This window comes from Asparagus officinalis, chromosome 2 (genome assembly GCF_001876935.1).
Source record: "Asparagus officinalis chromosome 2, Aspof.V1, whole genome shotgun sequence".
In the NCBI taxonomy this organism is placed as follows: Eukaryota; Viridiplantae; Streptophyta; class Magnoliopsida; order Asparagales; family Asparagaceae; genus Asparagus; species Asparagus officinalis.
Window position 1 is genome coordinate 1,374,389 of NC_033795.1, and position 14,930 is coordinate 1,389,318.

At 34.6% G+C, this 14,930-nt stretch overlaps 2 protein-coding genes across 2 annotated transcripts; both read right to left on the minus strand.

Moving 5' to 3' along the window:
• Positions 5,437–6,066, minus strand: LOC109829562. Its single transcript, XM_020396637.1, has one exon. It carries the CDS (start codon positions 6,064–6,066, stop codon positions 5,437–5,439), a length of 630 nt encoding a protein of 209 aa, XP_020252226.1.
• LOC109829838 (thylakoid lumenal 15 kDa protein 1, chloroplastic) lies at positions 9,571–14,911 on the minus strand. Its single transcript, XM_020396889.1, has 8 exons — positions 14,743–14,911; positions 14,538–14,654; positions 14,351–14,446; positions 14,189–14,261; positions 12,977–13,038; positions 12,052–12,133; positions 9,986–10,046; positions 9,571–9,902 (listed from the first exon to the last, which is right to left on the minus strand). The coding sequence occupies exons 1-8, from the start codon at positions 14,836–14,838 to the stop codon at positions 9,851–9,853; spliced, it is 639 nt and encodes a 212-aa protein (XP_020252478.1). The 5' UTR covers positions 14,839–14,911; the 3' UTR covers positions 9,571–9,850.

The window sequence follows — 14,930 nt, forward strand, 5'->3', positions numbered from 1 at the left end:
GGCTCTGCAATCAAAAAACACCCACACCTAATGGAATCAAACACAATACATAATAAACTCACAAAACCAGTAACAAAACCCTAAGGAATAAACCCAACCGCTTTCTGCGCTCCTTTTGTTTCTTCTACTGCCCACGTTAATTATTATAAATATCAAAGCCTGGATAAAAAAAAAACCCACCTACAAATAGCAAACTCTTAAAAATGACAAAACCCCTAAATCCTAGATCCTAAATAAAGCGCAATAGCACTTGAATTGATGCATGAAATCTGGCGATCATTCAGTGATTAAATATAGACATTTTCACACGTATGTGCATTAAAGCAAAGGGATATCCAATGAAATGTCAACACTGGCTTGAATGCCCTACAGTGAAGCAATTAATTTGGACCTAGCTAGAAGGGTTGAGTTTCCACATTTGTGTCATTTGCATTGGTTTTTTAAAACTTCTGAATTTGTGTAAAAGGGAAATTAATTAGGGAATCAGAGGACTGGATCTCATTAATTATGAAATTGTCCTGTATTGGATTACTGCTATTATTTATTAGGGTACTTGGTTAATGAGTTGCCAGTGAATTGTACTGAGAAATTGAGAGTAGAGACAAAATGAGCACATGGTAGAGTGAGTGCCATTTTGTATGTCTGTGTGTTTTTTTTTGGGGATTATATAGGATTCATCAATGAGAATGTGAAGAGAGATGTTGTAGGCATTATGTTGGGCTTGGAAAAGGGTTTAATTAATAATTGGGAATCAAAGTGTCTCTGATCAAGTTTTGGTTGTTTATTGGAGAGGTTTCAGACAGATCAAGAGGAGAGAGATGGAGCATTTAATCTGACACTTGATTAGTATGTGATAGATTCTCTTACATTGCACAGAGAGAGAGAGAGAGAGAGAGAGAGAGAGAGAGAGAGAGAGACGCACGTGCATAGAGGCATTGCATGCAATCATATTACATGCAAACATCTCTCTATTTTTTTCTCTCTCACACACACACAAATACTACTATTTATTACTAAATCATTTTTTCTCTATATTTATGCAACAATGAACTATGGATGAGAACTATTATTAGGGTGGCAACAGGTTATCATTGTTGATTGTATATATGCTCATCTAATTAATTTCTTTTCTTTCGAGGATGTACAAGTTGTTTAGGCCACTCATTTCATTAAAATATATTAGACATTAATGAGACAATTAATCAAGAAGGCTTGTCTCTACATTTACACATACTCAATAATGATTTTGATTTTCTTCGGAGTAGATGTATAAATACTTTGCAGCAGGTATATCCTACTTCAAATCAATTATTAGCTGGAATTGCTTTTATTAGATATAATGAGAGAGTATGATTCTTCAGAGGATTAGCATAAAGACAATCCGAAGTGGACTGTATGAGCCCATGATATACATGCATGCATCCAATGTGTTGTTTTAAGATAGACTGAAATTATATTAATTGTTCTAGAAAAGGTGCGAAGTTGCAGTCTGGAAAATTAAATAGGACTCAAGATTTCCATTTCATTAAGCAGAATCTCAGCTTCATTTCCAAATTCCATTTAATTTTGCCAGTAATAAATATGCATTTCAAGTTCCTCGATCATTTTATTGAACAAAAGAGTACAAAACGATGTGATCACATCCACCGCATTATTCCATACTGACTTTTTCAAAATCTGAAATTATTAATGTTGCCATGGTACTCGTCTGCATGCAAAAGATGAATATGAAAAAAAAATTAACGAATATATAAGCAAATTTTGGGGATGTTCTCTTACCTCTCTCTGTATAATTTTCTATATTTTTAGTTGATAATATAAAGATTAATTTCATAATAATATATAATATAAAGATATCTGCAAATAACAAGGTGGAAATTTAACAGAAAAGATACGGCTTACAAAAAGATCGTATGCTTTAATAAATATCTTGTTTGAATGAGAAAATAAAGTGATGATGTTAGAATTACGTTGCTGTTCTCTAAAAATTTAAACTAGAAAATCCTGAATTTGTCAAAATCATATATTAATTTCATTTAATTAAGTACACGAGGAGTTTGCTTTAGATCGATGCTAAAAAATTATAATTACTATTCTACATAAAAACATAATGAAATATAAATTTAAAACGTATATTCATGACCAACCATTAACCTTCTAATCTCATGATATAAAAAACAGCAGTAACGTTATATTTGAGATATATATTTGAAAAAAGAATCATATCTCATTGGTATAACTGTATAAGCTTTGATACTCGAGATGATAAATCATCATTGCCTATAGCTTCCTGAGGTAATTAGCCATTTGATGACGAGTGAGTTTCTTGTTGCATCTTGTTTATAACAAGGCAAAGTAGAATACATTAATTGCAATGTCTAAAAATCTGAAGAAAAATTGTCTTATTATGAAGGCCTTCTGAAATTTTTTCATGGTAGATATCTTCTCACGAGGGATAGTCTTTGATAAGTTCTTTATAAGCTTTGAGATTGGAATAAATGGGCCTGCTGACTTGCTGTTGATCATATATAGTAGATTCAGGTGTTCCTTTAGAATTGGATGAACTCATTGCATGAACAATTTTCTCCATGTTGTTGTTTTCACCTCTGTCATACATAATTTATCCCTTTTGATGATAAATTAAAAAAAAGCAAATAACAAATACAGTGCAAAAAAAACGATAACATATGAAAATGTACATCATTTTCGCAATTTTCTAACGGAATACACTTATGCTTAGCTTTACTACAGTTGTGATGTATTACAAAACGTTAGAACGACATATTTCCATTTATATCCACATAAGGAGAAAATTTTAAATTAGACCTTTTTCGAAACAATATAAGCAAAGTCGATCATTTTATAATAAAATTAGCAAAATCGACATCTTTTTTGCCAACATGCCAAAATAAGACCGATTTCACAAAACTGAAGTTTTAATTTACATGGGACTACTAGTCCCGTGTAATTACGAAATCGGCCTTTCACCTGCCGTCGCCCTTCACCTGCCGCCCAACCCCTTTCCCCAGCATCTCCCCACCCCCCCCCCCCTCCTTGGCCGCCCTCTCCCCCATCCCCTCCTTGCCCCACCCCTCCCCTACCTCCTCCCCCCCCGACAGCCACCCTTCCTCGGCTGCTCTCCTTATTCCCTTCCCCTACCAACCCTCCTTCACCTGCCGCACCCCCACCCCCCCCTCCCCCCCCCCCCCCTTCCCCAGCCGCCCCCCTTCACTTTAATTAAAAAAGCCCTAGCTTTCCAGCAGTCCAACCGTGATCATTGGCGCGTTCGTTGTTTCATTTGCTTAAAATGTATGATTTTTCTACTTAGCTTTAGAATTTTTAATTTTATTATTGTTTATTATTGAATTTAGTTTAAAACCCCTAATTTTAAGATATTATTTCATTGCATATTTACTGAATTTTTTTAAGTATAAATCCACAAAGGGGTCAGAAAAGAGAAGAAAGAAGCTACATGACCACCACTTGGGCTCACACTCCTATGCCAATTTGAAAGATGTTTATTATCAGGATACGGTGTATGTCATTTAAAGCTTTAAATGATCTTAATGTTTAGTATGATTATGAAATCTCATAATTTATAATATGACATGGAAAATCATTAATGCCGATGCCGATACACTTGAGGGCAAAAGCGACGTATGGTACTTTCCGTGATAGATATAGGGGTGATGAGAAGAATCGGGATAAGATCAAGGCATATCTCGAGTTGGTGGTGAGACTTATACATATCTTGAGTAGTATTATTAACTCTATTTCGTTGTTAATATTACGAGGAAACGAGAACACAAATAATATGGTCTTTACCTTGAATTAACTATATATTTGTGCTTTAGGAGGGATTTACGGCTGCATCCAAGGAGGCTGCATCTGTGTACATTTTGCAGGAGGAGAAACAAACCGAGCCAGACCCCCACATGCTTTTTACAGAGGAGAACATCACTCTCACACAAAACCTGATGGGTCATAATAGGTATAGATGGTAAAAAATCGAATCAATTTGAATACTATCCTATTTATATTTGTTTAACATTATTAAATTTGAGAGTAAAATTTAATATTTATTTCTTCCTAATAATAGGAGAGGAAGATATCTTCTACATGGTGTTGGAGCTTCACCCGACATAAGCATGAGATCATCCACAGCATCCTCCACGCCATCTACATCAATGAGAGCAGCCCAAAGCTATTTCCAGGCTATGTCATTTGTTGCACGTATCTCTGCGTATTTGATTGACAAGATTGATCCGGAGCTGCATATTCAGGTGACTAATAAGATGACTAGAGTTGCGCTGACGACGAACTCGATGGACGAACTCATGGGGTATGTTATATAATATTTAGGCGGTGTGATTCCTTATAGTGCGTGTGGTGGTATCATACAGATCATAAGCTCGATTGGCGATAATTCCAACGCTAGATAGAGCAGAGCTCAAGTACCTTATTTTTTCTTATATTTATAAATTCATTTTTATTTAATATGTTATCAAACACCACATAATGATTATTCAATTGAACATTCAGAGTGAAGATATTAGAGAGAGCAGTACCCGTTCTCGTAACCGGGATAGAGATACTGCCGACGATGATGATAGATGATGTTTTTTATTTTTAATGCAATAAACAATTTTATTTGTTGTAACACATGTCGTGTATCCTATCTTATTCATGTACATTGTTAGTATATATGTTGTTGGATGTATATATTAGACGGAATTGGTTGATGTATGCTTTGGATTAAATGGTTGGATTTATGCATTGTGTTGGATTTGATTATATTTGGTTTTGAATGGAATTGTTATGAATTTTGATTATATTTGGATGGTTGGATGTATTCATGGGTCCAGTATTTATTGAATGTATTCATGTATTAATGTAATTGTACATGAAAATACAAATTATAAATACTTTTTTTTGCTGAAAAATATCAACCTAGACGGAAATACGTCTAGGTTGGAAAACTAGACGGATATCCGTCCTAGACGAAAATACATCTAGGTTATAGACGGAAATCCATCTAGGTTGGCAACATAGACAGAATTCCGTCTAGGTTGATCACTCTAGACGGAATTCCGTCTAGTTTGAGCCAATCTAGACCGATTCAAAATAAACGGAACTAACTAGACGGAACGTTTATTTTGAATCGGTCTCGATTGGCTCAAACTAGACGGAATTCCGTCTAGGTGAACCAATCTAAATGGGATTTGGAGCAACTTAACCTAGATGAAAATTTCCGTCTAGGTTGCTCGTTTTTCTACTAGTGAATATAAACATACATATTAAATAGCTAGCATCTAACTATTTTTTTTTTTTTGGTAAATGAAAAATTTTTATTCATTTTCCAAATTTTGAAATGAGAGTACATCAAAAACCAGATAAAATTCTGGCAAACAATGAGAAAAAAAACCCGAAACTCACTTACAATCTCTCAACTTTCTCTCTCAAATGATCTGGGATGTCTTCATGCAGCACTTTCATAAGAACTGAAAGCTTCACCTCTCTCACAATTTGGTCTGGACTTCGGCATTTTTGCTGAAAAATTCTTGAGTTTCTCTCCTTCCATATCCAGTATATAGTTGCCGACAGTACCATTCTCTTCATCTTCTTTATGAATCCTAGACCCCTCATGTTGTTGCAAAACCAGTTCATCACATGATCCCAATCACATGATCTCCATGTAAAGCCAAGCCATTCCATCATTTCATTCCAAACAAAACCTGAGAATTGACACTCAAAGAAGAGATGTTTCTTGGATTCAGGCCGATTGACAGAGCCTATGCACAGCACACACCAATTCTGGCTAGCATCTAGTATCTTCATACGACACAGCCTATCCTTGGTCAATAGTCTCGAGAGAACAGCAAGCCACATTATCAAAGAGTGTTTGGGATAGTGCAAGCCCCCCCAAACTGTATTCGACCAGGTCACAGTAGCTGAAGGATGGGATAAAATACTGTATATAGATGAAATTTGAATATTGCCATCTTTGAGACAGGTAGCAAGAACTCTATGTACATTTTCAACATTACCAAATCTGTTGATCACCATAGCATTAACTATTATTCTAACTATTATTCTAACTATATGACAAGAATTAGATATGAAATTCAAGCCTACAATATCTCTTCGTAATTCAATAAAAAAACTAAAAAGAATTTGGAGCTCTTACCCCAATCAATAAAATAATAACAGAAACTTCTCATCTTCAATTCATTATATATAGTCACTTGCATAGCCTTCAAGTAAAGATATTCAATAATAACAAGAAAGAAATGACAAAAAAAAATTGAACCTTAGAAGCTAGCTAGAGAGTTTGCTAGCTCTTACTCTTGCTATATCCTCTGTTGAATGTATTGCCGATAGCACCAAATTAAGGAGGCGTAGACAAATAGTATATATATAACACAAGTTGATCAGTGACAATTGATATGCTACATATACAAAATTATCCTTCAAGCTTCAAACGAGCTAATAATATAGACATATTAAATAAATATATACACACACATCTAACTATTATTCTAAGTACTACAAGAATTAGATATCATAAAATTTAAGCCTCTAATATATCTTGGTTAATTCACATCTTCAGTTTAGTATTAATCTCACATAGTCTTCAAGTAAAGCTATAAGTTTCAATACAACTGACTGTATACGAAAGAGTTACTGAATAGAAGAGAACTCAAACAACAATTTAAAAAAAAATTGATCCTCAAACTCTGCTGCATTAATTGAATACCGATTTCAAACTTAATCTGCTGACATGGACACACTACCCTTCCAAGGTGTCCTCTCACATAATTGACATGAGTTAGCTTGAAGCGCTCCAAAATGTTGCTACATGCAATTTAAATTAATGTATGATTATGAGGTGGCGACATAGATATATTAAAGTATACGCAAGAATAAAATATTGGCGAAAAGGTGGCGACATAGATATAAAAGTATACGGAAGAATAAAATATGGGCAAAATATAAATCTTTCCAAGTTACGAAGAGGGATGAATTTGACCATCAAGGCATCAACGTTATGATCAGGTACGAGACTGTTACTCTCCTGATTACTTGTCCGTTGTTTTTTTTTTGGGGTTGGCCCAACCAAGCCTAAACCCATTGGGTTGTCGCTTCTTTTTTTGGGCTGAATGCAGTAAATCAGTCAATCTAGGCCCAATTATGTGACAATGTAAAAAGTCATAAGACAAAAGATCAGTAAAGTTTCTTCAAAAGTCTGTAGACGTTCAAAACTTGTTCCGAGTTGTACAATTTAAATAAATTGTTTTTCGCTTGAAATTTTTTTGTTTAGACATCTGGCTCGAGCCACACACGCGTATTGCTCTCAATATAAGATAATTCCCGTACGGTCTTATTTAGACTTTTTGTTTTTTCGTTCTCTATATATGATTGCCTTTTGTCTACACCCACTTAAGAGCCCACAATATACTTGGGCCGAACAAGACTGGAAGACTTCTATCAGTGGCCCGCTAGTAATTGGGCATTGTTGATCAGGTTATATAGGATCGGTACAACTTAATCCCAAACAGGTATATTTTTCTTGTAAGCGGGTAAAAAAGGATAAAAACCCCTATAATTCAACTTCACAGTCAACCAGTGCGAAATGAAATATAATTAGTGCTTCTATTTTCAATTTTTATGGTTTATGTTATTTATGAAGATGTGATAAACGGTGAAGTACTTTAATAAATCTTATTCAGAGTCTATTTTGCTTTCTAAACATAGCAAGAAACATCGATAAAAATAATGAAAGAATAATTTAGCCTTATTCGGCTAACGGTTGGTAATTCTACTGATCTATTATAATCCAGGTGAATTCATAGTAACATTATTTCCTTTTCCCTTTTTTTTTTGGTGAAAATAGACTGAATAATCGTAGAGATACATATCAGATATTCTACATTATAATTTGTAACACCCAATGCAATAGTTACAACCATTGATGCTTCAGTTCCAAAGAGAGGGGAAACTTTAGGAGCCTTAAATAGTTCTTTTATTTGAAATAAATGAACCTGATTTGGGTGTGATGACTTAAATAGTTCTCTTGCATTCTTTAAGAAACACATGCATCAAATGTAAGCTTTTTAAGTGTATAAGCAAGGTGGAAGGATAAATAGTTCAAAGAGCAGGAAGCTTGTGATCAGATCAAATGCTTGAACTATCTCTATAAGACAATGGTTTTTTTTTTTTTTTTTTTTTTTAATCATTCGAGCAACTGAAAATATAGCTAAATAGAAACTGAGAGAAGTAGCGGGGCCAAGTTGAGAAAAAGTAATATTTGCAGAAATTAATTTGAGTATGAAAACTCGTCATGGAGGATAATCTACCCTCCTATATTTATAATTTATAGGATGATGATCCATTGGATCGTTTGTCTCTTGATCTGAACTCAGCGAATTGCCAAAACTATAGGCCCAAATTTGTCCAGTAGTCCTAAAATCGTAAGGAAGACAAAAGGTGAGTAAATTTGATCAGAAGTTTGTAAAGCTTCATAATTAATTCTAAAAAAAATACAATTTAAGTGAATTTATTTTCTCTTGACAACTATAAGTTTTCTTTCTGGTAGTTCTTTATACTTGGTTCTCGCGGCTTATCCACTTGAAGCCCACGTAGTATTTGGGGCAAACAAGGCCAGCTACTAGTTAGTGGCTACGGCCCACTACTAATTTGTCTTTATTGATTAGATAAGTAAGATTTACTAAAACCTTACTCGGAGTCTCACTTATTATCTTCTTTGCAGTTTACTCCTCATTTCGGATTAAAGCCCACTCTTTCTTCCTTGAATAATCATGCGGTACCAAGAAAAGGATTTTTTTTTAATTTAGAAAAACGGATTAAATCCAGAAAATTCAGTTTCATGGTGGGCCTGTGATCTGAAATATAATTAGAGCTTTTATGTACACTTATTTTGGAGTTAAGTTATATTTCAATAATGTGACAATAGAGAAGACGACTTTAAAGTAGTACAATAAACCTTAGTCAGAATCTATTTTGCATTAGCCATAAAACATAAAACCTCGAACAAAAATACTGAAAGATTAACTTTGCCTNCCCCCCCCCCCCTCCTCATTTTTTGAGAGAAAAGTCCGGAAATCCTTGGGATGACTTTTTTCAAGTACCTACACCAGTAGATGTTCCCCACTTTCATAGTAGTACTATTAATTTTATTATTTTTAGGAATAGACTGAATAATCGTATATTATTATCTCAGATTTTCCAGATTATAATTTGTAAAGTGGATTTGGAGCTGTTTTTTTTTTTTCCTCTGACAATTGCATTCAACTTAAATGTAAGTGTGGGCTCACAGGAAGTAAAAGTCGTTTGAATAGAATGAACAAAATGTTAAGATGCGAATCCAATGGAGTAATAACCTGAACATCATAGAATTTTTCCCCCCAACAAAACTTTTATTCGAAATTAACCTGATTCGGGTTTGCTGACCTGATACTTCTCTGATCAACACATGCATCTTGCATCAAGAAGTGAAAAAATAAAAATTTATAACTGTATAAACAAGGTAGAATGATGACGCGATGACTATCTCTATAACGCAACGATTCTTTATCATCTCTGAGAAACGAAATAAATATGGCTCTTTCCGCATATGAACAAATAATCTACAAGAAAATGTCCAACGTGCATGTTATTACAAAATCTTACATGTTAAATAACATACACTATACAACCCCTTGATGCGGGGATTATGAACACCACATGATTAAAAAAAATGGTCACACAAAGAGACGATAACTGAGCTCATGCAAAATATTGCAGTCACCAGTGAAAATGCCCGTGGCTAGCTTTGACATGTTGCTAACTGTTAGTTGCATAGTAATGTTTCCCTCGTAGCGTTTCCAGTTGTTGGATTCACTCTGAAGATGAAAGATTGCATTAGCCTCTCGGAAGGAAACAACAAATCTAATGTAAGCCAACGGGACAAACCGCAAGTTTTTACCCGTCGGCAATTTTACACAGGTATTCCCGCTGGTCGTCTCTCAGTGGCACATCGGTGAAGTCTGCCGAAGGAAAGAAAACAACGAACATGGTGTTAGTTTCTGTTGTTCACGTGATTCTGCAACCATGATTACAAAGATAAGCATTGAGTGATTTTTTTTTTAATTGGAGAAAATCAGGTTTCTGCCCAAATCAAAACAGAGAAGAAAATGAGGAAGAAGGGAACAGATCGATAATGGAACACGATAAGAAGACCTAAGCAAGAGGAGAGAAGCACGCATCATCGGATATAAATACACTTCATCATGATCATTCACTAATTTCTCAAACAGAATACCTCTTCAGAATTCATAACTGGACCCTTATGAGACAGGATTCTTGAATAGAATGATAAATTAAATAGTCCTGGTTAATAACTGCAGAAAATAACTGTCAAGTAAGGACTGAGATTGAATAAATATATAAATCAATAAGTCTTATCTAACTGAAAGAAAGACGTATATCGAACTTAACAATTAATCATTTTTCGTTGCCATATCACTAAACCAGGACCAAATTGATCCATGGAGTAGAGCATAGAAAGAGATGAGCTTAATAAATTGACCTAATTTAGGTATACATAGTAAATTTTACTTTCATCCGAAACGAACTAAAATTGCAAAATTTAAGAGTAATAGATCATGAAAATTGTTAATTTTGAACTCCATATAATTATTTGTCATTTGATAGAAACAAAGAAAAATAGACAAAAATCGTGGAATATAGCTGAAGAAACCGTGAACTTTGAACTCTGCAAAAAAAAAAATGCCACCGGGTCGAAACGGATGAAAATGAACAACAATTGTGGATTACAGCCCATAAAAATTGTTAATTTTGAACTCCGCATAGATATTTGCCATTAGGTCAAAATGAAAGAAAATGAACAAAAAATGTTGGTAATGTCTCATTAAAAATCGTGAATTTTGCACTCTGCTTATTTATTGTCAATTAAGTGAAAGCCAAAAAAAGGCAAAAATCATGCGTTATAACTTATGTATTCGTGAATTCTGAACTCCACATATTTAGGAGTGTCCTTACAATTGACTTAGTTTGATGAATAACAAATCTTAATATTGGTCTAATTTGTGTTTGAGATTATCTATGCATATAACAAACAAGTTTGGAGATGAGAGGAAAAGATGGCAAGAAGACGGGGCTGAAAACATATACAACAAAGCTGAAATTTGTATAAAGAGGCTGAAAGCTTGCACCAGCCATAACTTTTGACTCGTTTATCATAATCGCTATTATAATATGTTTTCGGAAAGCTCTCAACGTATTCTACAAGATGAAGTTGTGCATATACTCGTCAACGACCTATGATGCTCATTAACGAGCCTGGAGCTGAGCTCATCGATGAGCCAACCCCACTCATTGATGACTGGATAACTGACATATTTATATTTCTTAGGAGCAATCAACATTTGAAAGATACTCATGATATTGAGATGTCTCTATTTTTTCCTCTTTGTCATCTTTTGTAATTTCTCAATTAAGTAATGATGAACTTGTCTTCTAATGATGTCTGCGTAAATAGCCTTGAATTGTAGAGTTAATTATGAAGGAGGGAAGAAATTTAGGAACTTCATGATTATAGATTTCTCCTTCTGCATTTACTTTTCTTCATTCTAGCCCCGGTTTAATTTGTATATGGTGTTTTCATCTGCTAATAAAGTTCACTTTAAAATGTTCTTTCAACAGAAGTTAGAAATGACAACTCCGGAATTTTGTTTAAGCAATTCCAGCCAAAATGATTCATATTATGAAGGATAAATTTAGAGCTGAAAGAAATCATTATTCATATATAGAAAATAATAGCAACATGACTTTAATAAGTCTCAGAGCCCAGTAACTCATAGTATTCATCACAAATTTCTTTTAATACTCGTCACAGTATCCGAAATGGAATCATGCTTATCTGCCTCAAACATTCAACCAACACCCATTCTGGAAGCTAATAGGGAATAAAAACTTTTTCATATATGATACTATTGACAAACCAAAGAGAAGCTATCAGTCATAACATACCTGTGCCATTTATGACTGATCCCCTAAAGGAAGTATTTCCAGTTGCGAGTGCACCTTCAAGATTTGCATTAGTCAGATTTGCCTGCACATAAAGACTTATAAAGACTCATTCGAGCATTTAAAATGTAGGTGCACATGAATATCGTGTAGAGAATGCGAACTAGAGCAAATGAAATGCGTGTGCTTTTCCAAATGCTTCAAATGTGTGGTCATATAAAGGTGACTTATGTTATACCTTTCCAAAAAACTAAATCAACTGAGCATGACCCCAAAAAGCTAAAATTAACATTGACTGAGTGGATTATATGAATTAGTTGGAGAAATTATTTAGATATTGGTAAATAAAAAAGTATATAATCAATAAACGACAAAGCATACCATAAGGTGGAGAAAAGTAGTGCCTAGAAATATCACAATGCAACAAATATTAGCTAGCCCTGTAGATGCTTTGTGTTCCATATAGTTCACTCATCGGCTGATTGAGAGTCGAGAGTCAAGACCAAATAAGCAATGCTAAAAACCTTTCTTTAAGTAGTGGTAATTCCTTTTAAGCGGTGGTAATTAGGAAAGGTTTATTTTCAAATTTCAAGATATTTGATTGGTCTATAATCCTTCACAACCGCATCAATTTTTTTTTAACTCATAACTGCGATTCATCGCTTTATACTCATAAAAGAAAGTATAAGAGAGCTGATGGCATGTTCTCATAGATATTTAACAATTATGGGCAAGATTATTTGTATACGCTAAGTACAAAAAGAATACTAACTATAGCACCCAAACTTTCATTGGTTCCTCAAAAACTTTAAGAACTCCATCAAATCATGATTGAAAACCAAGCAAACATCATGATGAAAAGTTGAGAAAATTTAACATTTGAGACAATTCCCATATAGTATCAGCTAATTTATTTAATATTAAGTACCTTTGTGAAGTTTGCCAACGATAAATCTGCACTTCTAAGATCAGCATCAGAAAGATCAGCACCTGAAAATAAGGTTTAGCAAGAGGTTATCCCCTTGACGACTAGTGATAAATATGCTTGATTGTAGTTGTCCAACAATATGCAAGCCAGATAAAGAAGTATAAGTCAGCAGCAGCAGTCCTCCCATTCATTGCCTTGTTAATTGAAGATAAAATCACAATAAAGAACACCAAAAATGTTTAAAATATAAAAAAATAATTGCAAAAAGACTAGTTAAAATAACAAGAAATATACACCACCTACTGCCAAAATGTCGCTATTTCTCTAATCCAGCAGCATGACTTTGATAGTCCTTCTTCAATTAACAAGGTAAATCTCACTTTGATCCTTCTTCCTATGTTTTAGCTCTAGGTGATACACTATTCACAACTTTATCTTTTTGTCATCTAATCCCACCTGAGAAAGTCAAGCATTCTGACAAGCACAGACATATGAACTAAAGTCAGAGATCCTCCACAGTCCAGCAGTTACACAAATAACCATAGTATAAACTTGCTGCCTAAATTAAAAAAAAAATTGTCATTTATCTTTTCAATAGAGACTATCCCTAATGCAAATGTATACACTAATTTATTGGCAATGCTCCAACGGTACTAATGGTGATATAATCTGCTCAAGTTTTTGGGAGCAACAAAGATCTCTTGGAAAACAGGGAACTAAAGAAAGCTCCCTCAAACTTCTACCAAGGCTCACATAAGCACTCCTATTGTTTGAGTTGCAGACGACAAAACCTAAAGGCAAGAAGACAGTACATAAGCTTAAACTTCTCATACAATCTAGATTCGCTACATCCAATTTGAACAGAAATTTACATGGTTGATTTTGCCCGTAACATGATAATTTTTCAGGAGAGAAAACGATGCTAAGTTTGTTTTCAAACTAAAATTATAAGAATTATTAAAAGTATTAAAGTGAAGAGCCTAATCAAAGTAGTTTAGCTTTTAAACTATCCAAAAGGTCTCTGATGAGATTTGTGATTCTAATGAGAACAAAATTCACCAAATCACCTTCGTGAGAATTTTATGATAAAAGTTGACCTCTGCTTATAAATACAACAGCATCACGAACAACATAATTAGTAATATCCGGCAAAACAAAGAGAAGTATGATCCCAATTTATCACTTTAACATAGTTAAGTGTTCAATTCTTACCCGTTAGATCAGCATCAAAGAAGCTCGCTCCTAATAGCTTTGCACCTCTAAAATTAGCCTGTCTCAGTATAGACTGCAACCAAAAAGTTTCCTCTAAATGAAACTTTTATTAGAAAAATACTCGTTTTGCATTATAAATTCCAAAAAATTGGGGGGAATTACCGTCTTAAAATCCTGCTTGATCAAGCTCTTCCCGCTAAAATCCTTGCCGGTGAGGTCCTGCCCTCTGGTCACTTCCTGCCCGTACGGCCCTCCTCCCTTCAAAAAAAATATCGTCAAAAAACAAAATTGCGCTACAAAATTCACAAAACAGAGCTAGGGTTAGGGTTTCGTCAAGCAACGAAATTACCCTGAACGCGATTGCGGGGTCCACCAAGAACAGTGAAGCGGCGACGAGAGCAATCGCGCTCGCTCTGCCTAAGCTCTGAGGAATCTTGAACTCTAATTGATTCTGATGGCGATGAGGCTGTAAAATCGAAGAAAACCGCCTTAAAATCTGGCGGGGAAAAGGGTTTTTTTTTTTTTGGAGTTCTGATTGTGAGATTTTTGCTTACAGTCGAGATCGAGCAGAGGAAACGAGATCGGGAGATTCGTCGATGATGAGGAGAAGAGAGAGGAGAGATTAGGGCTAGGGCAGTTGAAGAAGCCATTGAGACCTACAGAGAGAGGGATTTGAGCTTGGGGTTGCTTTCGTTTTATCCGGTTGTGGATAATTTGGAGCGGGAAGGATTTTTATTTTATT

Coding starts and splice junctions, on each gene's coding strand:
- LOC109829562 (XM_020396637.1), bottom strand. CDS start 6,066: ATGGTGATCAACAGATTTGGTAATGTTGAAAATGTACATAGAGTTCTT.
- LOC109829838 (XM_020396889.1), bottom strand. CDS start 14,838: ATGGCTTCTTCAACTGCCCTAGCCCTAATCTCTCCTCTCTCTTCTCCT. Junction 13,039..14,188: donor CTTTGATGCTGATCTAACGG/GTAAGAATTGAA, acceptor CCTTATTTTCAG/GTGCTGATCTTTCTGATGCT. Junction 12,134..12,976: donor CGTTGGCAAACTTCACAAAG/GTACTTAATATT, acceptor CTTTATGTGCAG/GCAAATCTGACTAATGCAAA.